This window comes from Necator americanus, chromosome I, assembly GCF_031761385.1.
Source record: "Necator americanus strain Aroian chromosome I, whole genome shotgun sequence".
In the NCBI taxonomy this organism is placed as follows: domain Eukaryota; kingdom Metazoa; phylum Nematoda; class Chromadorea; order Rhabditida; family Ancylostomatidae; genus Necator; species Necator americanus.
The window spans coordinates 18,771,832-18,799,480 of NC_087371.1; the positions used below are offsets into that span (position 1 = coordinate 18,771,832).

The 27,649-nt window shown below is 39.9% G+C and overlaps 3 protein-coding genes across 6 annotated transcripts; all 3 read right to left on the reverse strand.

Annotated features, from left to right (window-relative positions):
* Nucleotides 1-418: 418 nt before the first annotated feature.
* Nucleotides 419-5,203, reverse strand: RB195_006127 (uncharacterized protein; the record flags this gene model as incomplete). The annotated part of the gene is made up of 14 exons (XM_064179021.1): nt 419-511; nt 714-798; nt 1,026-1,052; nt 1,141-1,167; nt 1,224-1,372; nt 1,429-1,521; nt 2,398-2,475; nt 2,530-2,596; nt 2,838-2,964; nt 3,507-3,600; nt 3,669-3,759; nt 4,152-4,217; nt 4,282-4,424; nt 4,892-5,203. The coding sequence occupies 14 exons, from the start codon at nt 5,201-5,203 to the stop codon at nt 419-421; spliced, it is 1,452 nt and encodes a 483-aa protein (XP_064036013.1).
* A 345-nt stretch (nt 5,204-5,548) lies between these two features.
* RB195_006128 (uncharacterized protein) lies at nt 5,549-9,765 on the reverse strand (the record flags this gene model as incomplete). 2 transcript variants are annotated; one of them, XM_064179022.1, is made up of 13 exons in its annotated part: nt 5,549-5,627; nt 5,685-5,830; nt 5,894-5,983; nt 6,038-6,172; nt 6,272-6,352; nt 6,562-6,660; nt 6,721-6,802; nt 7,558-7,702; nt 7,770-7,869; nt 9,127-9,217; nt 9,317-9,373; nt 9,465-9,607; nt 9,664-9,765. In XM_064179022.1, 13 exons carry the CDS (start codon nt 9,763-9,765, stop codon nt 5,549-5,551), a joined length of 1,350 nt encoding a protein of 449 aa, XP_064036014.1. The 2 variants fall into 2 exon arrangements, with proteins under 2 accessions (XP_064036014.1, XP_013306654.2); XM_013451200.2 differs by lacking the exon at nt 9,317-9,373 and having other exon boundaries at nt 6,272-6,355.
* A 424-nt stretch (nt 9,766-10,189) lies between these two features.
* Nucleotides 10,190-27,642, reverse strand: RB195_006129 (uncharacterized protein; the record flags this gene model as incomplete). Of its 3 annotated transcripts, XM_064179023.1 has the most annotated exons (25): nt 10,190-10,282; nt 10,374-10,493; nt 13,553-13,693; nt 13,754-13,855; nt 13,916-14,017; nt 14,076-14,276; nt 14,347-14,442; nt 14,918-14,995; nt 15,187-15,300; nt 15,551-15,712; nt 15,766-15,864; nt 16,743-16,927; nt 18,508-18,606; nt 18,868-18,947; nt 19,144-19,243; nt 19,340-19,418; nt 19,492-19,560; nt 19,633-19,729; nt 19,821-19,908; nt 20,217-20,256; nt 22,727-22,826; nt 23,953-24,041; nt 24,115-24,168; nt 24,233-24,373; nt 27,229-27,642. In XM_064179023.1, the coding sequence occupies 25 exons, from the start codon at nt 27,640-27,642 to the stop codon at nt 10,190-10,192; spliced, it is 2,943 nt and encodes a 980-aa protein (XP_064036015.1). The 3 variants fall into 3 exon arrangements, with proteins under 3 accessions (XP_064036015.1, XP_064036016.1, XP_064036017.1); XM_064179024.1 differs by lacking the exons at nt 16,743-16,927; nt 18,508-18,606; nt 18,868-18,947; ... (9 more) ...; nt 24,233-24,373; nt 27,229-27,642 and having other exon boundaries at nt 15,766-15,855; XM_064179025.1 differs by lacking the exons at nt 10,190-10,282; nt 10,374-10,493; nt 13,553-13,693; ... (15 more) ...; nt 24,233-24,373; nt 27,229-27,642 and having other exon boundaries at nt 19,140-19,418.
* Between the last annotated feature and the right edge of the window lie 7 nt (nt 27,643-27,649).

The following is a 27,649-nucleotide window of genomic DNA, read 5'->3' on the forward strand; positions in this document are numbered from 1 at the left end:
CGTTTGAGGTTTTACGAACGTGTAACTGGCCTATACAATGACTTGCGGTGGCTAGCCGATGTGTCAAGTCAGTGTTTTCATCCCCCGGACACGTCTGGTAACAATTTATCGACCCGGGGATGAAACACCACAGAAAGTCTGAGGTCCGGCTTTAGCCTTTTCATGTATATATATATATATATATTTGTGTATATATATGGACGTATATATACGGCTAAGAGCTATATACGGGTATATATATATATATATATCTACTGCTAAGAAGGAGTTCTTATCATGAACAATTACATTAAAAAACTATCAAGAATAAGAAAAAAAAAGAAAAGAAAGAAAGAAAGGCTCCGAGAAGGTTATTGGTACGACCGCATTATTGATTATTATCCCATTGATTAGCACCATAGATGCCAGTGCACCTCCTTCAACGACCGTCACAGCGCACATAACTCATGTAGATTGCGGATCCTATGGCGATCAACAGCTGATCTACCAAAAGAAACAAATGATTCCATATCTAAGAAAAGAAATAGTGCATTCGCACAGATGAGTGAAGTTCAAGATTTTCTTGAGAACGAGTGGAAGAGAACAGGTATTCTAGGGTTCCGGAGATTGGTCGTCTTTTTTGTATCTGCTGACATTATTTTTCATTTAAAAAGTATCCCAGTAAAGAAAAAAGTAACGCAGTACAAGTTGTGTAAAGATGCCAAAAAAATCACCTTCTCGAGCGGTACCCAGTCAAATAAAATAGAAAGCACGTTTCTGGTGTAGGTACGTATCACAATTCTTCGTAAGAACTTACTCCTGAAAATGAGAGCTCTTAAGAAAGAAGAATTATTCCGTCTTTCCAGAGCTTCAATAAAATTGTTTCTGAAGATAGCTTCATTATTCACCAATATGGAAATATCCCATTGGAGGAGAACGAAACTATCTCGCATTTGCAAATATGCACAGACGAGAAAATAAGAAGCAATTTCAACTATGCAACCATTATGATACAAGCAATAAAAGTGGAATGCAGATGAACTTACATTTCTCTTCGCACATGAAGGCGATGTCTAAAAAAGAAGACGAGGAAAAAGTAAGCAGTTTCAAAACTATCCCATCGCTCTAACAAGTAATTAACTTAAATGTGGATGGACTCACATTATTTTCAGTATGTAAAGACGGTGTCTATAAAAAAATTGTCATTGACGTCAGCGAGAATTAATTCGACTTAATAACATTACCCATATCTTATCCCTGACTGTGACGATTTCAGAAGGCCAGCATATTCGTGCATTTGAGAGACAAACACAGGAAAATCATTTTTTAGGGAGGCGAAGAGTCTCTCGCCAAGAACCAACCGAGTGATTTGTGGAGCGGGCGAATGAGCTATCTGAAGCGGACGTTTGCTAAATGAACTCAAAAAAAGGAGAGATTCCTATACCGCACTTGGTAAACAAGAGATGCGCAGCCAATTCCGTATTTCACATCTTCAAACGTTGGCACGTACATCTCATCCAGGGGCACACACATACCCATTTCCTGAAAATGTTGCTATTTCCTGCGAACCCTTCAGATAAGCTCATATTTCTCTCATATAAAAAGGAAAGCATACAGATCGAAAAAAGTAAAATATAGGGTGCTCTATATTGTCGTCTGAAATAATAGCCGTTAAACAGGGAACTTATTGCAAAAGTAATATTCGCTATAAATTCAATGAAACAACCACGAATAAACTCAAACTAATTCATTTATGTTAGAACGGGACAAACAACAAACATGTTCTGAAGGGTCATGGAAAAAGTCTACTAAAAATCAAAAAATTGCTAACTAATAATTGTTTTAGTAAATTTAGATCTAAAGTAATTATTAGTTGAAAATTTTTATGTGCTACCTTTCTATCTATGACCTCATTTCCATATAGGCCACGTGTTGGCCCAATAGTACTGTCGAAAGGATATGAAACTCAGTGCAGTTGCGTAAAGCTGCCCGCAGAGTTCAGAGCCGCGAGGGCGGCCCGGTTCGGCGGCCCTGCGCTTCTATGATTGTTGAGTTCAAGGTTGTGAACACTTGATAAATTATGCCGCATCAGATTTCAAAAACCAGGTGCAAAAATTCTGCTGTTTCACAGTGCCAGAAGCGGAGGGGGAACTAGCATGATGAGCAACGTTTTGGCTACTAGATCATCTCGAGAATCCAACTCCTACGATTGGTGCACCAAACATTCATCTCGATTCCGAGGCAGATCTCAAAGGTTTGAGCAACCTTCGCAGGACATAGTAATGAGAAATCAATGTTGGCGTTTCTGCTTTCATCTGCAGCGTTTTGTTGGTTAATCAATCCTTAACAGTTTGTCGAATAGTTGGAGGAGATAAACAAAAATATAAATACAATTTTTACTTGGCAAAGATTGCTTACCTCTGTGGAAATGCAGAAATGAAACCTTCTAATACTCGATTGGAGTTCAGTTCCGACCACTGATGAAGGGATCACTTCCTGAATAAGGAATGATTGATAATGTCGAGAACATCACCAGAAGAACTTATCTACTTTTTTTGAAGACTTCAAACGGTAGAAAATCTCACCAGCACTCGAAAACTTCGGAACTACTTGGTCCCTAAACAATCCTCATAAGTGTAGTAAGATTCAAAACGGAATAAAGCACGGTACAGTTACGTAAGCGCTGTGCTCAAAGCGGCGAGGTGGAGACCACGGTTCTAATCGAGATAGGGTCATCGCAAATTGCTGCAAGGAGTGGTGCTAGCAAAGGTTCTACCTCGATCGTAACCGTTAGTTTGTTCGATGTCGTTTTGACCCTACTATAGCTAAAATTATTCGAGCATCTACTGAAATCCCACCGAAAAGCGTGTACGCAGTACAGTATAAAAAATCTCAAGATATTGGCTAGGAAACATTCCAACAACATGATGAGTTCATCTCCATGCAAACCCGTAGCTCGTTGAATGGCTGATGGTTTAGTCGACACTAAACGACATAAAATGAAGTTATCAGATAAATAAGTCGAGCTGAATGATGAAGCTCCTTGAACTCATAAGTTTGAAAATGAAGAAATCGTTGTCCCCTTGATTCAATGTTTCGTTTGACGCATAGATGCGATAGTCGGAGTCGGTGCTATGACCCCCTTCACTTTTGAACGGTTGGGGAAACGATCTCCTTCACTTCTAAACGGTCTGCGAAATTACCCCCTTCACTTTTGGACGGCTATCGAAATGACCCCTTCACTTGAGCTACACCCCATGAGCTGAATCCCCTTCACATGAAGAGGGTCTGGCTTTTCCTTATCGCACCTATGGTTTGACGTCCAAAGTATAGATATACACTAACGCAAAAGCGATTCAAAAGTTTGTTGTCAAATACCACAGATCCGGTCCCACATTCATGAAGTATTCTTTCAAAATTTTGGAATCACAGAGTGAGATGGGATGCTTCGTTGAGGTACGCGCAGTTTTATGTTCCAAATTCGAAAATTTCGAGTCCCATAATAGCGAACTTGACTTCGACCTCACATAAAAAATCGTTGTAGAAGGAGTCATCCACAACTGGCATTCCTGACCTGAGACTCATAAGGCGAGTAGCGAGTTGTTTGCAAAACGCATCCATCTGAAGAAAAAGGACATTTAACACATTCTCAGCTTCTAAAGAAGGGGAAGAGCAATGTAGTACTATGCCTTTATCGAGATCCCCCTTGATTTAGATATGATCAGACCCAAAATGTGTTCGAAATAAGAACTGATCCCAGACGATGACAGAAACTCCTCACTGAATGAACACATTATAAATTACATCGCGAAGGACACCTGTACGAGAGAAGAACATTAAAACGCCTTTCATAAAGGAGGAAAGAGCAGCACAAACTAATGTTGCTGCTGCTTTGCTATGCCTTTCACTAGTTCAATCATCTTCAACTGGTGAAGGTTTGTTGAGTTCCTCAACTGTTGACTCTATCCCTCTAAATTTAAAGGCTCTGGGTATCCACCACTGGAATTCTTTATTTCCTTCCTGCAAACCTAGCCAACGCACTACGTTCTTTCATAATAATTTTGAGTAATGAGGATACGGTGAAACTTTGAAGAAAAATGCATTTTAACCTGAAACCAACAACTTGAAATGAGCGACAACATTGGAAAATGAGAGACGAGAAAATTTCTTACGTGCAACCTTCAGATAGCAAAAAGCGCGCTGAATGCTTCTTAACAGTGATTTCGTCCGCTATAGTGCTGAACGAGAAAATATCGAGTTTTTTTTTCCAGGATTCGACGATAGTATGCCCGGAACACTAACCTCAGGTCTAGTTGGGCATGCTTCACCTGCAAATATCGGCAAAACTTTAGTACTTCCATACCAAAAGCAGATTTTCGGATTAGTATGAAGATTCGACTCCCACATAACAAACTGGCGAGATCTTCCGTTGGAAGAAGTGAGACCTGCAAAATGTGAGTATTTCACATACGGTCTTTCGAAGCTCCTCGATCACTTCTAGACACTCCACCCAAAATCTACAGTAGACGTCGTAAATTGGTATTTGAGAGCATACACAACTTTATCTCATTATAATAAATTTTGATTTAGCACAAAGAAGCAGACTGACGTCTGAAAGAACCGCCTAGAACTCCTCTTCTGGCGGAATTGTGACAGCGTTGAAATCAGCAATATCACCGCACTGCGCCTGACAGAAAGAAAGCAACATTTACTTCCTTTCTTTCCAATTTTTGCTGATGAAGTTGAAAAAAAAGAAACACGTGGTCTTTAACAAGATAAACGGAAATCACTTCCAATTCAGGAGAGGGGAATATGCAAACTTTGAAGACACCCACCAAGCAGATCATTTTCGCTAGAATGGCAACTTCACTATTCAAATCTGGACTGAGTTAACTAGCTGGATAAACAATACCTCATCTAACATAGATCCCTGCTTCATAGCCTCTGCGCCGAACTCATCCAGAGTAGGGATGTAGATGCGATCGTCCCTGTATGCACTTTCCCAATTTTCCTTGGGTAGAATTCTCTTTGATTGTTTTGCAGCACGTTCTTCAGCAAATGAAGTGCTAAAAGGTAAAGCTGCGCGCCCAGCTCGTTCAGTCAATTTCGTGCCAGAGTTAGAGCCATTCTTCCCTTTACGTTTTTTGGATGGACTAAGAACCGCTGCACACTGCTTGGACGAACGCTTGATAGTCCGCACGTCGGCTGCTAATCTCTCCTTCATTTTAGCAACTAAGGACCACTAGCCGAAGCTTGCATCGAACAACAGTTGCACATATATCTCTGCCGAGGAAAAGAATAGTTTCATATTGTAATGTAGAAATAAACATTGCAAAAAAGCTAATAGTGCACTATTCGAAAAAAAAGGGAAATAAGTTGTCGCTATACATGATGACGTAAGTATGAACAGAAGGGCAACGAAGATTAAAAAAAAATAAAATTTAATAATCATTCACAACAATAACAACGTCTGTCGAAACAATATTTTGTACATAACAACAACCACTACGGAGACCAACAACTTCAGCTGATCCAACGTCCAATTTTAGTGATATGTACTATAGACGAATCATTGCTGATTTTTCTCTAACTGAGATCGTAAAATTTTGTTGTGGTCTCGTAAATCCCTGTTGCTCATTACAAGACACCTGAAGTAATAGCAATAGCTTTGGTTAAAAACGTGGCTCGTGTATATAAAGACTAACCTAAACATAACCTTGTACTGATCAGGAACACCGGGATCCGCATTAATGCTACGTAACACCTCATCCCATTCGCCAATAGAAGCTGATCCGGAGCCAGAAACATAGTTCGATGAGGAGCTGTTCGAAATGCGCGATTCAGTTTCCATCTAGGAAATCATATTTTGATGACTGCTTGACAAGAAGGAGCAAAAACGAAGATAGATGACCACCTGTGCAAATTTAATATCAAAATTCTCGCGCTTCACCTTTGTGTAGTCATAAACTGGAATATCATCAGGTGGACGGTCTCGCGGAAACAACTAGAATGATTCTTCTCACTGACCTACATGATTAAAATGCATAACTGAACCGACCTTAGGAGGAGTTTTTCCCACTGTTTCCAACTTCACACGTTTCAGAGGGAGCGGATTTATATCGTCGACCAAGTTTGGACCTGCGGAACTTTGAAAAACGTCATGCCGTTGCACCCGTTCCTCAACAGTTGACACCTGCAAATAATTTGAACTCGTGTTTGAAAGACTTTTAAAAGACTTTTTAAAAGACTAAAACTTTTAAAAAGCTTTGAATAAAGACTGTTTCAGATGTACCTGTATTCTCTCAGCAATCTGTATATTTTGGAGCGCAGACGTTTTGCTTTTTGATGTGGAAGAAACACTGTTCGACGACTCCTGCTACGGAAAGAGTATTACTTTTCAGCTGAAGAGAGAATAGGAGAATCCAAAGAAAGCAATAATTACATGATTAATAAAAATCGGAAACTGTTTCAGAACGAATAGCTTCTGCTAAGAGCTTGGAGAATATCCTGCAGACTATCCACTAATAAAGTCAACGAAAAGACTGCAACCTCACTGGGCTTTGAATGAGAATTAAAATAAACCTTATGCGGAGGATCGACAGAGCTAGAGGTATCGTTTTCCGAAGGTTTGCTTCCCCAGGACTGATTTGGTATCCTAGATTTCCCATTTTCTATGGATTTCTGCAATAATTTAACTAAGATTAGCATACAGTTTAACAATTTGTAAACAAAAACACCCACAAGTTTCTCTTTGATCTTGTAGTACGTTGGTATAAAATAAAAACTAGCAAGATCACCTTGCAAGCCAACTTTCGTTTGGCTCCTGAAAATGAAATAATTTAAGAGACTGAAGAAGTCCAAATACATCCACGACTATTTCCTTCCTCTAGAGTGGAAGTTCTCCTTGGATTTTTATATTAAGGTCCAAAGCAAGCGCATACTTTAAGAGTTATCATATTTCAAAGTTAGGATATGTCACTACCCCAACCGATTCTATAATTCAGGCTAGGAGGTTTCTATTCAGGCGAGTTCTAACTTTATCTGTAACTACATTGGGTCTACTGAAAACTCGTGGCAGCAGTGTATCTATTCCTATATAATAAATGAACGATTTTGAGGAGTTTCTCGAAATAGTTCACTTAACTAGTTTTTCAAAACGATTTTGGCGAGCGATTCTCGACATTCTGTTCTCCACTGTTAAATGATGAATATTTATCAATACTTAGCTAATTTGTACCTATGTTGTTACTTGCGTACTGTTTTCCCTCTATTTTCTACCATCATCAGAATCAGTTACTAGCGAAATGTGTTGTTTACATACTGCTACCTTAGTATACTAACGAACTTAAAATTTTAAAATCACTAGCTCCACAGCATGTCTTCGCTCTTCCACTTTACACAGAGACGAGTTTGGAAGAAGAAATAAGTGACCAAACCCACAGGAAATCGGTAAGAATGGGAAGGTTGATGTTATGTTTTGTGCAGTTGTTCTACCTCCACGTACAAACAAAACGGGTTATTTAGTCATCCCGATGGATTCGTTCTAGCAAACGAAGTTAAAAGTGAGAAGACTTCTACCTCAATGTGTGCAGTGCATAGAGAGCGATAAAGTGGGTAAGACCGCTGGTTATTCCATCCAGTAGCTCCTGGGCCAGATACTTATCATTGTTACAGAGAGCCCAAATTCTTTTGAGGTTCTTCTTAACTTCTTTTTCGATAACAGCTGGATAAAACGTAACAAAGAAGAGAATGTACAATCATCGATCAAATCAAATAGAAAAAACAGTTACCGTAATCGAGCAATGGATACGACTCGTTTGCTGCTAAAAGGGATGTCCCTGAATGCCACGACAGTATTCGATCAGTAATGAACTTGATTAGGATCGTTCGCTTAAAAAAAGCGGATAACGTTAACTATGTAGCACAGCGAAGCATTAAATTGAATGTGAAAAAACAAAAATATTGAACTAAAGCATTAAACTAACTAAATAAATGTTAGACTAAATATAGGTGAACCGTATATTTGCCTTCCAATGAGGATTTAGAACAAATAAACTAGGATAAAATGTAGTTGGGGGCACTCAGTGGCGCCCCTATTTCTCCCGAATCCGAGATCAAAACGATCCCGAGTTCGGTGCACTTGCGTAAGTAAATGCAATCGGAGCGGTGCGGTGGAACGCCGCGGTTAGAACCGAAGGGGAACTCTTGCTAATACCACTCATAGCTGCAATAGTACCGCCCCGATCCCAGCCACTAGCTCCACCGCGCCGTTTGAAGAGGAACGTAACTATTTCATGTCGTTTTGACCCGACTATGATACCTCTCCAGTATGAAAACATGGGGACAAAAAAGATAAATCATGAAAAAGTAATAAATTTCTGATGGAAGAATAGTTTCTATAATTTCCCATAATTATTATTTTCCATTATAAGCATAATTTCTTATAATAGAGTGTAATAAATAAATAAATTAAATAAATAAATTGCCGAGCATTTTCCGTTTTTTAAAAGAAAGTTAAAACATACAAGGGCAACTAGATATAATTTTCTGGAAGCTAGAAACTGCATATAACCACTGTTGCATGTTTTCAACGCCTTTATACGTGTCAGTAATCGTTAATGCCGATGGTATAGTAGGGTCAAAACGACATGAATCACGAGTGTAGTTGCGGTGCATTCGCGTAGGCGCTCGAAACGGCGCTGTGGAGGTAGCAGTTGGAACCGAGTTGGGACCATCGCATACTGCAGCGATGGATGGTGCCAGCAACGGTTTCACCATGCTCTTAGCCGCTATGCTACACCGAAGCGCCTCGAGAGAAGCCGCGTCCGCAATTGCGTACGTGCTTCATGTCGTTTTGACCTACTATATTATCATAGTTTCTATAGTGAGTCAGAGTGAAGTGTTTGACAACGCATCCGGTAACACTGATAATCACAAGATACTGGGTCTGATAAAAGGCACTCTATCGATAAAAATTTCTAAAAAAAAACACTGAAAATATCTCTGAAGTGAGAGTTCTGACTGAAAAAATAACTATAAAAATAAAGAAAATGCAAATCCACATTTCACAAGGCGAAGGAAAAAAGAGACGGATTGACGCTGTGGAGTAAAAATAACCAACGTTGCGTTCGATCATCAGTCAAGTACCTGTTGAGCCGGAAGAAGATCCTTTGGAAAAACATAATTCAACACTCCGTTCATGAAAGACACTAGAGCAGGCTCTTTCAACGCATATTCCCTTAAACGACAAAAATACAGTCATCTATATTTCACATATAAAGATGTAAGAGTGAACCACTAAGCTGAAACTATAGAACAAAAAAAAACTACAACACACTCTATACGGTCTTTGACGTTCTCGCAGAACTTCGGGAAACAACTTGTTGCTATCCGCCTACAATGGATAACTTGAATTTTCTCTCAAAACCACGTTGGTTTCATCAACCAAAAACGTTATGGCGAAGAAAAGCAACTGTGAGACCTACACCGCTTGCAATTTTTCGTGCTTTTCTTTTATCATTCTTACTGTCCTGTGTAAGTCTTCACTAAAGGAAGTCCCATGAATCCACTGGAAAGCGTTTTCGCCGATAATAAGCCTTAGTAGGGTTCGAGACTGCAGTACTGACACCTAAAAAGGACCTCTTACACTCAGTCCTTAATTTAAAAAAAAAAACAGAGGTGCACCTTTTCTAAAATGGAGCCGTGCTTCTTCGCATACGTTTGCTTCATTTCTTCAAGGGTGGGGACATGATTTTCTGGGTTGATGAAAAGTCCTGTGGTCTTCATAGAACTACCTGGACTGTGAACAGGTTTTGATTCTTAGTTCAGCATCGCTACCACAGACACAGCCAGTGCAATCACTTTTCTGATGAGAAAAAAAGCTTTGTAAGTTCTTCAACATTTATCAAGTTCCAACAAAAACAACATCAGCGTTAGGCAATCCTTTTTTGTTCTTTGTTTTTTTGTTTTTTTTTTTTTTGTTTCTTATGGTTGAGCTAGCTGTAATGAGGTGTTCCCGTAACGAGAAACGTGCTTGCTCACACATAGCGAAACACATAACTGAGAAACTTAACTTAGAAAACCGAGATTTTCAGATGAAAATGACCGAACCGAAATTAACTCAGATACTGTGAGAGAAAACTACTAAAAAATGGGAAATTAAAGAAGACTTCAAGGAAAAACAAAGCAGTAATTCTAGACCAAAACAACTCTAAACAGTAGATTTTCGTTCAGTTCTTGCCTTTTCCAATTGCAAGGCGATCTGCTGTGCCCGCAGTGTTAATCGCTTCGTGTTTTCCATAACCTTCAAGGATTGGATTAAGAAAATACAGCTGTTACAAAAACTTGTGTCAACGCGAACTAAAATACTGTGGTAAAGCATGATTCATACTCGCCTGCTCATGAATACTAACTGCTTTCACACCCATAACCACCTGCCCCAATTTGCTGTCGATTTTGGCTCCTTCAATTCGATAGTTACGAATGAGATCAACGATCCAACGCTCAGCTTCTACCTAAACATGAAGATCCACCTAACAATAAACAAAAACCCCTTCACTTATTAACAAGAAATGAAAAAAAAAGAAGGAATGATTTATTAATGTGAGTCAGATTACCAATAATACACATACTAACAGAACAGCAATGCGTGTTAGTGGACGAACCTCCATGATGCCGAAAAAAACTTTAAAGTCACCTCGAATAAGGAAAGAATTTCTTCTAATCAAAGTGATTTTGAGAACGTTCTAAAATCGCATAACTCACAATCGTCGAAATAACAAGCTATTTCAACGGGTACAAGCCACAGACTTCGTGATAGTTTCTTGAATAAAATGAAATTTTTCAGTGAATCAGGAAAATTTAATAATCATCCGAAAGAATCGAAAATAAATGTCTTAACCTCCAGATAACAAAGGACTTGAAAAGTTGAGCAGATCAGGGTGCTTTCGATTAAACCCCACGGATTCTCCACGAATCTGAGGTGGTACAGCTTTCAGGTGGATTATTCATATACGGGATAGTAGATTATGGAGAGAGGGGTGATTCCGTCCATTACTTCCTAATTGCCGTAAAAAACGGCCCGGAATATGCGGTGCGTGCACAAGGCTGGCGCGCTTCAATCGAACTCTTTGTATGGAATAGCGCGCCGGAACGTCCGAAGCCTTATCTTCCGAGCCGTTTTTACGGCAATTAGGAAGAAATGGACGGGATCACCCCTCTCCCCATAATCTACGATATCGTATACGAACACTCCACCTGAAATTCGTACCACCTCAGATTCGTGGGGTGACACCTTTAAATAAGATTTTGCGCTCCTCACAAAATCAATACCATTTCCATGCTGAAATAACGCGATTTTTTTTTGAATATATGGTTCCAAGATTTAGACGATCCTGCTGCAGTCACAAGTTAACAACTACTGTCAGGGTCAAGGGTGCAATGGAATTTTCCCATTTTGGGATCGAGAGAGAGAGAAAGAAAGGACCGTTAAAGAGTGGGCGTGAACACTAGCAAATGGAAGAAGAAGAAGAATGATAACCAGGAGAAAATATCACGCAGCATTAGATAATTGGGGAAGAATGTAGTTGGAGGGAGCGGGTGTAGGACGCCGTGGCGCCTTTATTTTTCGAAATAAATAATTTAATCAATAGGGTCCTAAGGCTTAGGCATTAGTCTTAGAGGGTCTAAGACATGTAAGTTAAAGTTACTAAGGGAAAAAATTTAGAGCGTTGAGAAATAAAGGCACCACTGGATGTCCCACCCTCTCTTCCAACTAACATTTTCTGCGGTAATTACATACATTGTAAAATATTACAAGAAATAATAATAAATGATTACATATATTAAAATATTATATTTAGTTTCGGGCGAGGACAGTAACATGGAAGTCACAACATTTTGTTTTGAAAATGTACAACGTGTTGACAATATAACAATGGGACTACACAGGTTCCACACCACATTGTGGTAAATTTTTGTAAAAGAGATAGAAACTTGAAACTTCTCCTAAAAGATGAAGAATTCAATTACAAATAGTTTTCAACGCCTTAAAACTGGGTTTAATGAGAATTAATGGGCAAAAGAGCTCTTACCCTGTGCACATTGTTTGGTCTAGAAGATTGCATATAACTTCGTCATAAAGGATAAAGTTTCTGGCGGTAATCAATGGGATGCGCCCCCACGTTCACTTCAGTACAGAATTTCTTGAAGGTTACGAGCGTGTAACTGGCCTATATAATGACTTGGGGGGGGGGGGGCTAGGCGATGTGTCAAGTGTCAGTGTTTTTATCTTCCCAGACAAGTGTGGTACTAACTTATCGACCCCGGAGGGATGAAGGGCTTCGCGAGCACTAGCGCGGATTCGAACGTCTGATATAACAAAAAAAAATTGAATTAAAAAATTCGAACCTCCGATAAACTTCTTATAACTTCGTCATAAGAGGACTGAAAGGAAATTTTAGGTCTTTGCGATAAAGATGGGAAAAATAGGGTGGGATGGAAGATGGGAAAAACAGCGTTTTTCCCATCTTTGTTGCATAAAAAATTTGGAGAACAGCGAAGCCCTGGAAATCGTTTGATATAGCACCTGATAGCGGAAATCGTTGGCTACAATTTACCAGAAGATGATATGCTTCACGCTAAATTCGAATTATTGAATTTTATTCAAGATCACACAGTTTTCGGCGAGCGAGCAAAAATCGGAATATTGCCAAGTTTTCCCGTTCCAAAAAAAAAACAGGAGTTCTGAAGAAATCACCCATACATTCGAATACAGGGACTAAAGAAACCACTATGTGCAAAATTTCTCCTTCAGGACGGTCTGGTTGGCTAAAAATTTAGACGGGAAAAATCTAACAAAAGTCGGAAAATTCTAACTTCTGTTCCATCTGAATTCCAAAGAAAAAAAATACTAGGAGGTGGGAAAGGAACAGCGATATTATCGTTTTGTAGGGCAAAAAAATCCCTTCTCTCTTCTCTGAAAGACTAGCTAAAATATTTCTGTCGGTCCCTTTACTACAAAAATTTGAGTCAACGGCATGTCGAACCTGAGTCGTCTCATCATCACACTGCCAAAAGAAAATGTTGATTTTTTTGTCATTCGTCTCTATTCGACTTACTCACCTGACTCCTTTCTTTTTTGTCGTATTATGCGCTTTAATCAGCACTTAAAATATTCTATGGATTATAAAAAAAAATAGAATAGATTAAAAATCAAAGTATTTCAATACGATATTTCAAAGACATTTCAGCAAATTTTCTTCTTCTGGGACTCAATATTTCTTCGCTTTCGTCAGTTGCCGACTTCCTCATTTGCCACTTGTTTCTCGGGTAATTTTCGATTTTTCTTTTTCGGAACATTTTCAACATTGGTGGAATTTGTAATACATTGAATTGGTAGCAACCAAGATCTGTCGTAGCAACGTTGGAGAAGAAGAAGAAAAAAGGGTGCGGCCGTACTCGAGAGGGTCGTGTCTCATCACCAGGCTTGACCCTCACTACTGTTCCATTTCCAGGGTAGAAATGAACTGATCTGTGAGATAAATTTTATACATTTTAGAAATCCAATCCACACCTGTGACATATTGAGCCTCCTAGCAAGCATTTCTATACTGATGCATTGATGAATGCGACAGAACATTTCGAAAATTAGAAGACGGGCAGATTCACGAAAATCTGAGAGGCAAGCAGTGAGGAAGAAATCATTTGACAATACCTGGAAATACAACAAAAGTAAGTATTGCATTCAAATAGAGAGAGCAGACCAAATACAAACCTCTTCACATTGGCGAAGCTTTTCTTGAGCCTCATCAAAGTCATATTTGATATACAAGCAAGTAAGGAAATCAGTAACAGGATCTTGATAGTTATGACGTTCCTGAAAAACCAAGCAAAAAAGTGTCACGAACCAAATGAAGACAAAAATGCATCTTCTTACAATGTCAATGACTTTTATGAGGTCTTTTAAACTATTCTTCTGTTTGTTCTTGCTTGTCACAACGGCTACAGCCAAGTATCGAAGGAGATGAGGGCACATCACCTACGGAAATTGCATTTTAAAATCGAAAAACACACACATGTACAAAAAAAGAACCTACTTGGATAGTATTTAAATACGTTTGCTGGTTAAGAAACATCTCAATTATATCATCGCGTCCTTTGGGATAATTGAAATACACAAAGAGAGCCCAATGCATTAGCCAAGCTCTTTGATGAATCAGCTCCCATTCGGTATCAAAAGGATTTGAATCGATGTATGCACGAAGTTTCACCAAGTCGTCTCGTGCATGATCCCATTCCTCAAGGAGAAAAACAACTAAGTAACTAGCACTCAATAACGATAACGTTATAATCAAGCCTATCACAAACCTGCAAGAGGATTTCGCTAGCTAGTTTTCCATAAAGAGCATTGAGATAGTTTGGATCAGCTTGAGGTACGAGATTGCGGTAGTAGTAGAGACAAACCTAAACGATCTTTTGACATCGAAACTGAAACAACAGCTGAACAACTTCATCAACTTCCCAAAATCCCTCTGAGTGCATTTGACTTCGCTCCTGGAACAGTGAAAGGGAAAGAATAGAGAAATAAGATATTTGTCGGTACAATGGTAGTTGGAGGGACAAGTTTGATTTTTTTCAATCATTTCAATTTTTAAGCCATCCAAGACAACTTCTGAAAACAATTGTCATCCATCCATCGTATAAATGGAATCCGTAAATTGTTTTTGAAAACTGCCGAAATCAACAAAAACTACTTTTCGTGGCTGATCTAATCATTTTTTCCCGAAGATTGCTATTTGTTTGAGATTTTATAATATGTTATATTCGTAGATGTACTAGCCTAATTGGTCCCTTCGACTTCCTTAGCCTCGATTTGCTTGCATCTACACACTGAGAAAACATTCAAAATGCTAGCTAAGAACATTCCAACATAACCAACCGATGCTGCAGTATAGTTGCCACATTCGTACATAAACTTGGCGTATTTGAACAATGCATCGATCATATCGAGTTGGAACTGGAAAATGTGAGTGCATAAGGGAATCCCATTCGAAAAGATATTAGCGTCGTAATTTTTCACAAGCACAGTATAAAATTCTATAGCACTTGTGTAAGAAGAAAAAGAACGACTATTACAGTAGATCAAGACAGATGTAATGTAGCACCAAAAACATAGAAAATAGAAGGGAAATCTCAAGGACAACACACGTTGTGATTTTGCTGCAAGAAGTCGAGTATTTTGTTGTTTCCGTCTCGATCGCGAGTGCTTTCCATTAGCTCTTTAACGTCATCAAGTTCGAGGATCTCTATGACTGGGTCAACCTAAATGAGCAGTTCAGATCAGCAGAAGATAGACAAGTTTGTATTAGAACAACGGCAGAAGGAAATGGAATTGGATGCTCAGAGGTTACCAGCACTGTCTACGCTTTCATTTGGATTAATACTAGTTTAGAAAAATGTTGATATTCTGCAGTACTAACTGAACATACACTCATGCCAATCTTCAAAAGAATGGCAAATACAATGATAAAACAAAGTACTGCGGTAGGACAGATAAGAATCTCTTCCACACCTTGGCCTTGAGAATGTCCCTTTCCTTGAGAACTTCACTCCTTTTAGTTTCTAATTCTTTTGGGATAGGAGTGCCTTGATAAGTTTCAGTTAGGCTATCGATCATATTTGTTTTCATAAGCACGTGGCGATGCATCTCCACAAGAGAAGCATCATCGTAAATCTAAAAATCGAAAGAGAATTATTCTAGTGAACGGAAAGTGATGCAATCCTCACCTTTCTTGGCTCGATAAACTCTAATAAAGGGATGATCAGATGCAGATCAAAGAAAGGAGCCATTCGCTTTGTTAAGTCGTACTCCGCCATTGTATTTACCTGACCAATTTGTTCAGAAAGAAACGTAATTATAAACAGCGGCGAGTTTCATACGACGATTACAGAACAAGCACTCCAAGGAGTAAAACAAGCAGTAAAAACAAAACAGACATGAATAAGTGGACGAGAGTCCGACAGAAAGCCCATAATATAGCCCGCACCACTACTTCTAATCTTCATTCACCGACTTAGCAGAAGAAATTGTAAGCGGATATTTAAAACAAGAGAAATGAAAATAATTCCCATATCCAATCTACGACATGCCGAACATCTCCGATTGTGATGTTGCTGCGTCGCTCTCTTCTGTATTGGAGCATGTTATTAATTGCAGAGGAGAAATCTTAGTATTGTCGGATTACCTTTGAATGTCGGTTCAATTGTGAAACGTTAGCAGTCGGAAGGACTATTCAGGTCATTCGAGTATAGCATATACCAGAGAACTGTGCGGGTATGAATGTGTACGGAAGCGAAGCGGGATTCCTTGCTGTGATCTTGTCGGTCACTACACGGCTTGACTTCTGTGCACGTCCAACATCTATTGTCATTAATTGTAACATCTTCCGCTGTTGAAGTTGTTTATTCCTAATGTGAGCTTTGTTGCTGTTTCAACTTCTTAGCGGTTTATATTCTTGAAGAGAAAAGCAGGTAAATGTGAGAGGTATTCTGGTCTTGACTACTTCCATCTATTGTCCCAAGTCTCTGGTGAGTTACCTCACTTGTTTCTTTGCTCCTAGTACCTATTCCAAAGAAATTGTTTTCGTCTTCATTGGAGAGGTCAAGCATGCACGCTTCCACCAAGTCTTTCCCACAGAAGTTCTTCTTTGTTAAGCGAGGTATAGTTGGGTCAAAACGACATGAAGCACCGTGTAATTGCGTACGGGGCTTCTCTCGAAATGCTCCGGTGCAGCGTAGAGGCCAGGAGCGTGGTGAAATCCTTGTTGGCACCACCCATCGCTGCTGTTTGCGATGGTCCCCTTCGGTTCCAGCTCCTGCTTCCGCCGCGCCGTTTCGAGCGCGTACGCAAATGCACCGCAACTACGCTCGTGGTTCATGCCGTTTTGACCTGACAATGTGAAATATGGGAGGAACCCAGATAATGTTAATAGAAATAGCTCTCATTCATCGTTTGTTCCTTTGTGTTCATACAATTATTTTCGGCAATTCCATCGTCGAAGCAGATTCTAAATAACACAGATTTTAAGTCTCAACTTCGACCTTCTTTGAATCTTGATATCATGAGTTGTATTGTGTACTACTTGTTTATTCTGTTTGCTAAGTCATATCTTGTTGGATGATGATGCGTTTGTGGAGGTAGCTTACACGTTTTCGATTTTCAGGGCTCTGAAGAAGGCGGCGATGCCGGAACGTTAGCCAAAATAAGGGTCAATAACAGTCTTGATTCTGCTCAGAAGGTAGTGCACGGATTTTGTCCCCCAATGCAGAAATAAAGTCAGCACTTTCGGATTCATCAAACGAATGAGGCTGTCGAAACCCTTTTCTCTGTTTCTTTTATTACAGGGGTTCCACACCCACCCGAGAGGGAAACATCGTACCACTTTTTTTGACAGCTCTGCAAATGCACAGTTCCGCTGAAAACTAGCGACCTCCGTGCTGTATTTGATTACTCTATAGACCTACAGTAGACTTCTGCGCTTTGGACCCCCTTCCGAATCCACTTTCGGGTTGAAACAGAAGAGGTAGTTGTGCTATAATGATCGGTGACATGCAAAAATTGCGCCACTTTCTACGCAGCCGTTTCCACGATGCACCATAAGTGAAAACGATCTAACCGGATTGTAATGAGGGAAAGAAGTTCAGCGAACGAGAAGAGATTTTGATTTTAGTGGAGTCGTAGAGTGTTCCTGACGCGCTGGGTTAGTAACTTGGGGAACCGTTATTCATTCCCTCGCTGATTTCTGCAGAATTTGTCGAATTCCTGGCATTGTGGCAGAGTAGGATATAAACGAGGGATTTCCGAAGAATTGTAGAAATTAACTCATAAATAAATATATATGAGCAGCTAATTATTTCAAGAAATGAAAGAATCTTTTCATTTTTTTTGATCGGACATGTTCAAATCTTCATCATTTAAATTGTAGATCTTCACAATTATTTGTAAAAATGTGTGTAATTGTCCCAAAAATAACACTTAATTAGTATCGACCTTTGCAACCTTACCAAACTGTTGTGTCGTTTATTATGTCCTTTATTAGTGAGTACAAAGACAGTACTTTGATACAGAATAAATCAACAGTTACAATCATCAGTCCATTATTCCATTGCTAAAAACAATTTCCCTTCAATAAACAAATGGCTCCTTCATTAACTTGAAGAATTTCTAGAAGCCCGTCTTCTACAGTATTTTTAGTAGATAACATATGGAGAAAGTACAATTTCTGTGAAACGAAAGGGAATATCAGTGAAATGCGTCCATACTTTTCTGATAGGGAGTCGATCGTCTTGCGAGTATATATCCTATGACAGTGCAGAGTGCTGCAGTGATCACTACAGACAAGAGCAGCAATAGTGTGGCCATTCGTGAAAAACAGACGCTTGGAGAGGTCACAATTGATCGGCCGTAACCTAAGTTGTGTAGTTCCTTTTCATCTTCAAGAGAGCTCCAATGTTAGACAGCCAACTAACCTGTCTTTTCGTCAAACGGGAGAACAATAACGTCAACGCTGAGGTCGGTTTCCATGTTCAAATCTCTTCTTTTCTTTGTTGTTCTATCTAAACGTTTTCCTAAAGATTTTTCCGTCAAAACATGTAGAAGAATTCACAACTGTATTGCAAGATCTATTGATGGGCACAGAAGCACAGAGTCGTGTTTTTTGAGTAACAATTAGCTGTTTGTCTTCAATGTTTAGATAGATTGTGTAAATTTGCATCAAAGCAAATCCAACCACACAAGCTCGAAAAGTAGAAAGATCTTTGTGAAAATGACAAACTCCTAAAGTCAATGAGTGTTATGTTGATAAAGTATTAGTATATATTTGTGTTTACCTGCTGCTGAGGAATTAGATGCTATCAAAGACATATCTTCTACTTCGGTCTCGTTCAGTGGGCTGTCTCTGTATTTGGAACTGAAATACGGAGGGGAATTTGATATGTGATGCTGAGATTAATATTAATAATAAATTATAATATTTATTAATCTTTAATATTTTGAAGATTCTATCACGGACCTCTCATGTTTTGTTATATTTCACATCATTTTATGTTTCATTTATTTGTTGTCTGCTATATTTTTGTTATAAAAGTTGATATGTAGTTCTTCACCTCCCGTAACCATCCATCGGATCTATTGGTCCGAAAAATGGTTTCGATTCCGGTGGGAATTCATTATACATCGCGTTTTCTTCCGGTTCACCTTCTCCTCCTAAATAAATAGCGATTTTATGCAAGAGGTAGTCCTTCTCAAAGTGGTTCCTGCTGTATAAAGAGCCCCTCGGAAAAGGGATATCAAATGTTGGACCTATCGATGGTGAATCGATATCATGGTGAGGAGGAGTGACACCTGGTAGGTAGTTCGAGTCATGGTCGCAGACTGGTGGCTGAAACAAGAGAATAAGCGATCTGAACATGTGCACAATCCACTCTGCCCACAGGAGATAGAGGAAAGGATACCGTCACGCCCTCGCATCCACCATCGTGTTTGTAGCAAAGCTGTACAGTACATGTGAAATAAAGTTGAACCTGAAGAAGTGAAGGGCGGTATCATAACAACTGGAAATCGTTGAAGAAAGGTAATAATTTCGAAGGGAACACCTTGTCCGCATATTTGAACACCTGAGCGTTTGTAAATGCTGACAAACTATTCGGTTCGTACCCTATTTGAGGCAAAAGATAGGAGTCTGTTGAGCACCTAAGAAATTAGCTCACTGGTTAAAAATCAAACTTAGGTGTTTTAAGGTATGAAAAAGGAACATACATTTCGCATTAAAAACAAAACTTACCCTCTGTCGTCGACGAGCTCGAATTTATTCCCTTGTCCATCATCGGCAAAACAGCTATGGATCAAAATCCCGTAAACCCAACTTGAACCTAACGTTGAATAGATACGTAAGTTCTGATTGGTGAAGGATGGTGGCGAAAGAGATTTCACAAACGTTTTCAAATTGATGATTACAGCAACCAGGGAAGGAATTTTTCATAAAAGAAATCATTTGAATCCATTGTAACGTAAGAACACGAATATACTTCATAAACTGAATTGGATAATAGCATTTCCACTCTTTTTTTGAATAGCAATAGAATTGTCACTAGTGTTTCGTCGTACTTTTTTTTCTAGTAGGTATTCACGAAAATCTTTTATAACTTAAGGATATTTCACAGCATTTTCAAATCCTTACCGTCTTCGCAACTCCATCGGTGTGTAACTCGCTGACCTACCTGGAAAATGGAGAAGAGAAGTTACGGAGAATGAAGGAAGTATAAATCTACAAATAGAAATTATGTGTAGCAATAGATGTTATATGTAGTACATATTAGATAGTAGCCGGTTTGAAAGGGGGCAATTGAGTTGCATCGAAGTAACAGCTTTGCCTTCATTTCTTTTCGTTACTACGTTTTAAAGGAATTGACGGAGCATCCTCTCCAGATTACGGACGTGCACCACTGTTTGGAAACGTTGACAGATTCGAAACGATCGAGACCAAACAAAAGCTTATCAATGAGTCTTCGTTCGAGTTTTTTTCGAGTCAAATACTAATCTAAAGAGGATATCTTCGCGTAAGCGATTCCTAGGTTTAATTTCTTTTTAGTCTTAAAGGCATCACCCCACGAATGTGAGGTGGTACGGATTTCAGGTGGAGTGTTCGTATACGGGATAGTAGATTATGGAGAGGGTGGTGATTCCGTCCATTTCTTCCTAATTGCCGTAAAAAACGGCCCGGAAGATGCGGCGCGTGCACAGGGCTGGCGCGCTCCAGTCGAACTCTTTGTGGGAAATAAAAATAATGCCCGAGGCCTATCTTCCGGGCCGTTTTTTTACGACAATTAGGAAGAAATGGACGGGATCACTCCTCTCTCCATAATCTACGATCCCGTAAACGAATACTCCACCTGAAATCCGTATCACCTCAGATTCGTGGGTGATGCCTTTAAGCTTTACGTTAGTTGGGCACTGGAGACCGTTATATTTGTTCTATCCTAGTGAGGAAATGTTCAAAATCTGAAAAAAGCCAACTTCTCTTAGAAAATGACTTGTATAACATCTGTGATCGGCTTCTCTTAGAAAATACTCAAGCTACACATGTGAAAAACCCAGCAGACAAAGTTTTGTTGCGACTGGAAAAAGGGGATGGAAATTAATAATTCGGCAAAGTCGATTCCATTGCTCGAAACGATTAGAGTAATTGCGAAAAAGAAATCCTGGAGGTCAATAAATCGATAATTGATGCTTTGCTCTGGGTGCTGCGAGTTTAATGCGGTGGCAGAGGATTCGGCTACGAATGCACGATCAGTGGTTCGAAAACCGGGCTAGGCCCAAGCCTGTCAACCCTCCTCGTTCGATAATAGACTAGTAGTAGACCTGTCTTTGACTCGGACAAAAACACTGGTTGGATACATAAAGTTGGCCTCGCATGTTATTGTACAGGTTGGACACGCATTCATAAACCTCTAAGTATTCTGAATTGAAGAGGGACGTCTTGACGCATCCCATGCAAATTCATCAATACCAAACACTTTGTAATCTACCCCTACTCTTATTCTTCTCGAATGAGATGCTATGACACCATTGCATTTACTACAACCAATCTCTACAAAAAAAAAACTGAGTAGCTTTCTGGGGCAGAGATGGGTAAAAAAATTAGTCGGATCGATAACTGGACGAGTAGATCGATATCGTCAAGCAATGGGTGATGAGAAGTAGGTAAGGCGCCTAAGATTAGGATCTGAAGCATGTACATACAACTAGAGGCAAATATATGTATATATATATATATATATATATTTGAGACCATGACACATGATGAGGGATGTGGCCACACACACAATTCAGGCTCCTGGAATACTACTGTCGCATTGCATTCTTACATCGCATGCTTTTGTTATCCATAACGCCGCTCTTAACTTGAGAAAAAAGCACCCGCAGCATTTATCTATTATGCATACAGCCGCATTATTACAATTTTCTGAGTAATACAACAATGGAACTGCCCCATTAAAAAAGGTTACATTTTAGATTGGCAGGCTGAAATAAGTGAATCTGCGTCCACGGGAATTTAAATGTTGAGTTTTGAAGCCTTTTCGTAAGGCGAAAATTGGCCCTGGCAAGCGGAGGAAAAAATGACACAACACTGCATTTCAAAGTGGGAATAGATGTCTGAGTCGAATACGAGCAAAGATGAAAGTAAACTCCGCAATATAGTCCCATTATACGGAAATAGTAAGACGGAAAATAAGTGCTGCTTTTAACAATCATTGCCCACTTTCTTTTTTCTCGGTTTCTTCGCATGAAAATGTTCCGTAGTGCAATCCTCATTGAATTCCACGAACGCTGATTGGAGAGACTTAGACTCTCAGTTTCTAACAGTTTCAATTTTTAAATAAAGAGTGATTTCTTGGAAGTATGAAATACATTTGAACGCATGTAACTAAGAAATGAAGAACACTTTTCGAGTAAAAAAAATGCAAGGCTGAAACTCAAACAAACTACGGCAGACACCACCGACACAGACTGAAAGATTTGGAGGGTTTTTCATATATTAAATCTTTTGATCAAACTTTCGACTTTCCAGATGATTCGCAACCGATTTATTGCCGCATGGAACATGCACCATTTTTTTTTTGTTTCTTTACCGCAGTCAAATTTTTGACAATTCCTATCTTGATAATTTTGTCAGTTATTTAAAGCAACCTGTGCGTACTGGAGAGTAGGACCGTTGATTCCATCTCGTAGTTGGTAGATGCATTCTGGTAGCTGAAACTCCTGCTCAACGACTTCTGTTTTCAGAGTCCTATAAATAAGTGACAGTTAATTCCAAACATTTCGATATCGACTGTAAGTGGTAATCGTTTCAGAACATAAAAAAATCCTAGTCGTTGTTGAATCTTTAATAGGCCTTGAATATCTAGCAAACAAGGACATCCTCAGATGTCCATGATAGCAGAGTTTTTTAAGGGGCCATTGAGTTGCATCAAAGTAACAGCTGTGCCTTTATTTCTTTTCGTTACTACGTTTTAAAGGAATTGACGGAGCATCCTCTCCAGACGACGGACGTGCACCACTGTTTGGAAAGGTTGACAGATTCGAAGCGATCGAGACCAAACAAAAGCTTATCAATGAGTCTTCGTTCGAGTTTTTTTCGAGTCAAATACTAATCTAAAGAGGATATCTTCGCGTAAGCGATTCCTAGGTTTAATTTCTTTTTAGTCTTAAAGGCATCACCTCACGAATGTAAGGTGGTACGGATTTCAGGTGGAGGGTTCCTATACGGAGTCGTAGATTATGGAGAGGAGGGTGATTTCGTCCATTTCCTCCTAGTCGCCGTAAAAAAAACAGCCCGGAAGATGCGGCGCGTTCACGAGGCTGGCGCGCTCCAATCGAACCCGTTGTAGAAAATAGCGCGCCGGAACGCTCGGAGCTGTATCTTCCGGGTCCTTTTTTACAGCAGTTAGGAAAAAATGGACGGAATCACATTTCTCTCCATAATCTACGACTCCGTATAGGCATAACCCACCTGAAACCCCAAAAACCCAGATTCGTGGGGTGATGCCTTTAATACAAACATTGGGATTGCCCAGAATTTCTCAACTATGCTGTTTACTTTTACGATCACAATGCAGGAAAAGTTCCTCAAAGAAGTAGATTTTGTTTTTGTTTCCACATACTTTATGCGTGTCGAGAACAGTTTCGGCAAATTCAACTTTGAAATCAATTTAAACCGAGTGTAAAAAGGATTTCATTTCGACACGTCCTTTTCGAGTCAGGAGAAAAGCAGTTTTGGCCTTCTTTTATGATTGCATTGCAGTTGAATATAAACGAAAATATTCAGATGTTGCCAGTTGAATTTTTAATCTTTTCGGATCCTATTTCCGCCACGATTTTATCAGATTGAAATTTCAAGTGAAAAAAAGACGTACCCTACACTAAATTCCGTATGCAGATTTTTCACGGACTCTAGGAAGAAGCAACGGATGTGAAATGCACGATCCATTCCAGTGACGAAGTACTGGAATTTGACAGATCTATGCCGCTTAATTCCAAGCGTATGGCAAAGAAATATTTCCCGAACAATCACTCACGTGATGAAATGAAACCACAAGTGAGAAAGAGAACGAAACTCCTCGCGGGTGCATCTGAACAACTCAGAAAAAAAAAACCAGATGACGTTAGGTAGACTTAAATGTACTAGATGATTACCGTCCTCTGCCTCCTCATGTTACATGCACCTATCGGTAGGTGGAATGTAACATGGCTGGAAGAGGTTTCTTTGGCCGTTTGGAAGCAACGTTCGTTTTCAGCTTCTCCTTGCACATAGAGTCGACCTGCAAACAAGGATTCCTAGAACGAAGAATATCTCATAGAATGATCATGGTCGCTTTGCCAAATTACCAATTACTTTTTCCATGTACGAGACTTGTTCTTAATCCGAGGATTTTCCACTTTCGTCGAAAGCAGTTCTCATAGTACTCTAAGAGTAAGATGTCATTTGTAAAATAATGGGAGGATGTGGCGAGAAGTTGCACGTGAATTGAGCTACCGCCTAGGCGTTTGCTAAGAACAAGCCCATTACTCGGATTCATTAGACGATAATCACTGTAGCTGCTTGCTGTTAAAGAACAGGTTCAGAAAAATTTCCATCTTGGGTTCTCTCCACTATCAAATAGAGGCCGGGACATAGTTTGCAAATGCCACATACAACCCGCGTGAAGCCGATACGTAACAAGGCGATGCGACGCGGTCTCGGTGAAGGTGGTCACTGATATCCTTCTACAAAGGAACTCTCAGATCTCTTTTCTCATTGTTTCTCTCCGTACTTCTCACTATTTCAATAGTGGCTGAGTGGGATTACGTAGTCTGATCCTTCTCCACCAGTTCTGCGGTTCGTTCTGTTTCTAAGACGCCTCTGAGAACACAGTTTGTAGAGACCAAATTTTGTTCCATTTTTAAGCAGCTCTGCATGATTAGCATTTGTTGCAATCAGAATCATAGTAAACTCCCTAAGCGACTCCTGGAGGAAGGCTAAGGCTGCCCGCAGAGTTCACAACGCGGGCGGCTGTTTTGTGGTTATTGAGCGCGCGATTAGCTCAATACCCATCAAGTGCAGACCCGTACGGGTGGCGCCGCCTGCTCGGCTGTCAACTCTGTGGGCAGCTTAACTATGTACGGTTACAAAAGAATTGGTGCAGAAATCCAATTCCTGAAGAAATTCTTCCCTTTGAGGAGACACCCTGGAATCAGGAGGAACTGATGAAGTAGCGAAAAACTGTTTTCTTGGTATCACAACTACCAAAAGATGAAAATCGTGCAGACATATCAAAATTGGACAGTGATCAAATGCCTTAGAGGCATCCTAGGGGCAAAACAGATGGTAGAACTGATGGGAAGGAGTTTGTTAAGATTACATAAGCTCGTTCAAATATTAATATGTAGAAAAGACAGCGAGAAACTTTTTCTAAAAAAAACAGAGAGAAAAGAAATCCTGTAGCCCCTGCACGTCTTCACCAAGAACGCGTCGAGTCGCTTCGTCTAATTATTATCCATTTCACGCCAACTGTATGTCACAACTAAAACGGTAAATATCCTCTACAAATTGATTCACATCTATCAAACGCACCAGCGACTTCAGTTTACTTATCCAGCCATCTCCACCGCCGTAAAATTAGCAAAATAAAAGGGTTTAGAGTAGATTAGCGATGGAATTTCCTCTCGAAACAACTCATTGCACCAGCAACGAGGTTCGCACGCGGTTTAATTTCGTCCAGTTCTATAGATGTGAAGTGTCTTGAAGAGTGTTGGGAACTAGGAAGCTTCCACTATCTCTAGTTACTACTAGTTCCAACTATGTCCCTAGTATTTATGTTTTCTAGTTATGCGAACGAGGTTTTAGTGGAACGTTATTATTGGTCTGAAGTTTCAACGACTTCGTCTTTATCAAAGACTTCAAAATGGTTCGAGGTGTTGAAGCTACGTATATCCTATCAATTTCTTTCTTTCTCCTTGCCAAGCCTCAACATCGTTCTAAGTACACTACGCAAGAACTCCAAAAGGAAAACAAATTGATCAGTCTCACCGACTAGCGGGGCTGGTGAACCATCGCGTCCTTACAGATTGTCACCAAAGGCAAATGAAATCTATGCACTCTGTAGTATCCTTAAGTACTGATGTCTGGATGGTATTATGAAACTGCATGTGGGATAATCTTATGACTCAGAGAGTGTTAAAAACGGCGCAAAGTCACTAGTAATTGATAAGCACTCATTTCTTTTATTCATGGATGGGCTCCTGACGGGTCCAGAATACTTTCAATGCCTTCCTAGTAGTTATTTTTTCCTCGTTGGGCTAATATCGAACCCTTTATTTCCATCATGCTTCTCATTCTTGTGTTTCCACGCCCTTTCCAATCAGATGCTCTTTGATACGCAAGTTAAGTACCCTTCCAGTTTCTCCAAAATAGGTGGCATTGCATATCAGGCATTCCATATGGTAGATTACTCCGATCTTCGTCCTGTCTTCAGTTTTACCGAATAGACAAACAACGCAAAACCTCGATACACAACGTCTCGTAGAGTCTATTACGAACCTATCGTCGCTTTATGCGGTCGTTCCGGATGTTCACTAATATAGAATCATCTTGCAAGTGTGCTTGTAAAGCAACCCGGCTGATCGCATCAGTTAAAGGCATCACTCCACGAATCTGAGGTAGTACGGATTTCAGGTGGAGTATTCGTATACGGGATAGTAGATTATGGAGAGAGTGATTCCGTCTATTTCTTCCTAACTGCCGTAAAAAACGGCCTGGAAGATACGGCTTCGGGCGTTCTGGCGCACTATTTTCTACAAGGAGTTCGACTGGAGCGGCCTTGTGCGGCGCCGCATCTTTCGGGCCGTTTTTTTACGGCAATTAGGGAGAAATGGACGGAATCACCCTCCTCTCCATAATCTACTATCCCTTATAAGAGTACTCCACCTGAAATCTGCACCACCTCAGATTCGTGGGGAGATGCCTTTAAGGCATGAAAGGCGAAGGGATGCACAGGGGAATTCTACTTTTACGTGGCGGCCTCGCTCTTTCATTTGTAGTTCGAGATTGCGGTTGGGGATTGATCTTGTGCAACCGTTAAAACTAGCTATCCTTATTGCTAGTTTTAGTGATTCCTCACGTTCCATATCTCCTGTGCACATAGCTGTCTCACCATGTTGTGGACAATTCCCCTCTTCATGCCAAGAGGACGAGCCGAGGTTGTGATCATCAGTATGTGTTTTGAACTCTCCTTTGGTTCTTCTCGAGTATGTTTTATGTACTGTGAGTGCTCATCCAACATTTTAAACCATTCATTCACTCCGTATTGCATTGATGGCACGATGAAACAGTCATCGACATATCGGCAGTACATGTGTTGGAGACGTTCTATTATTGATTGTTCTATTCTGCTCGTAAAGCAAATAGAAAGAACTGGAGCGAGCCGTTGGCCAATAGCAAGTGGCCTGAGAGTAGTGTTTACCCCACCAGTGAAAATGTTGCGCTGAAGGTATCTGTTGATCAGGGTCATTATGAGTTCCTTGCTTAAACCAAAAGTGTCTAGACTACGGCCGTGTCTGTCTAGCATTTCAGAT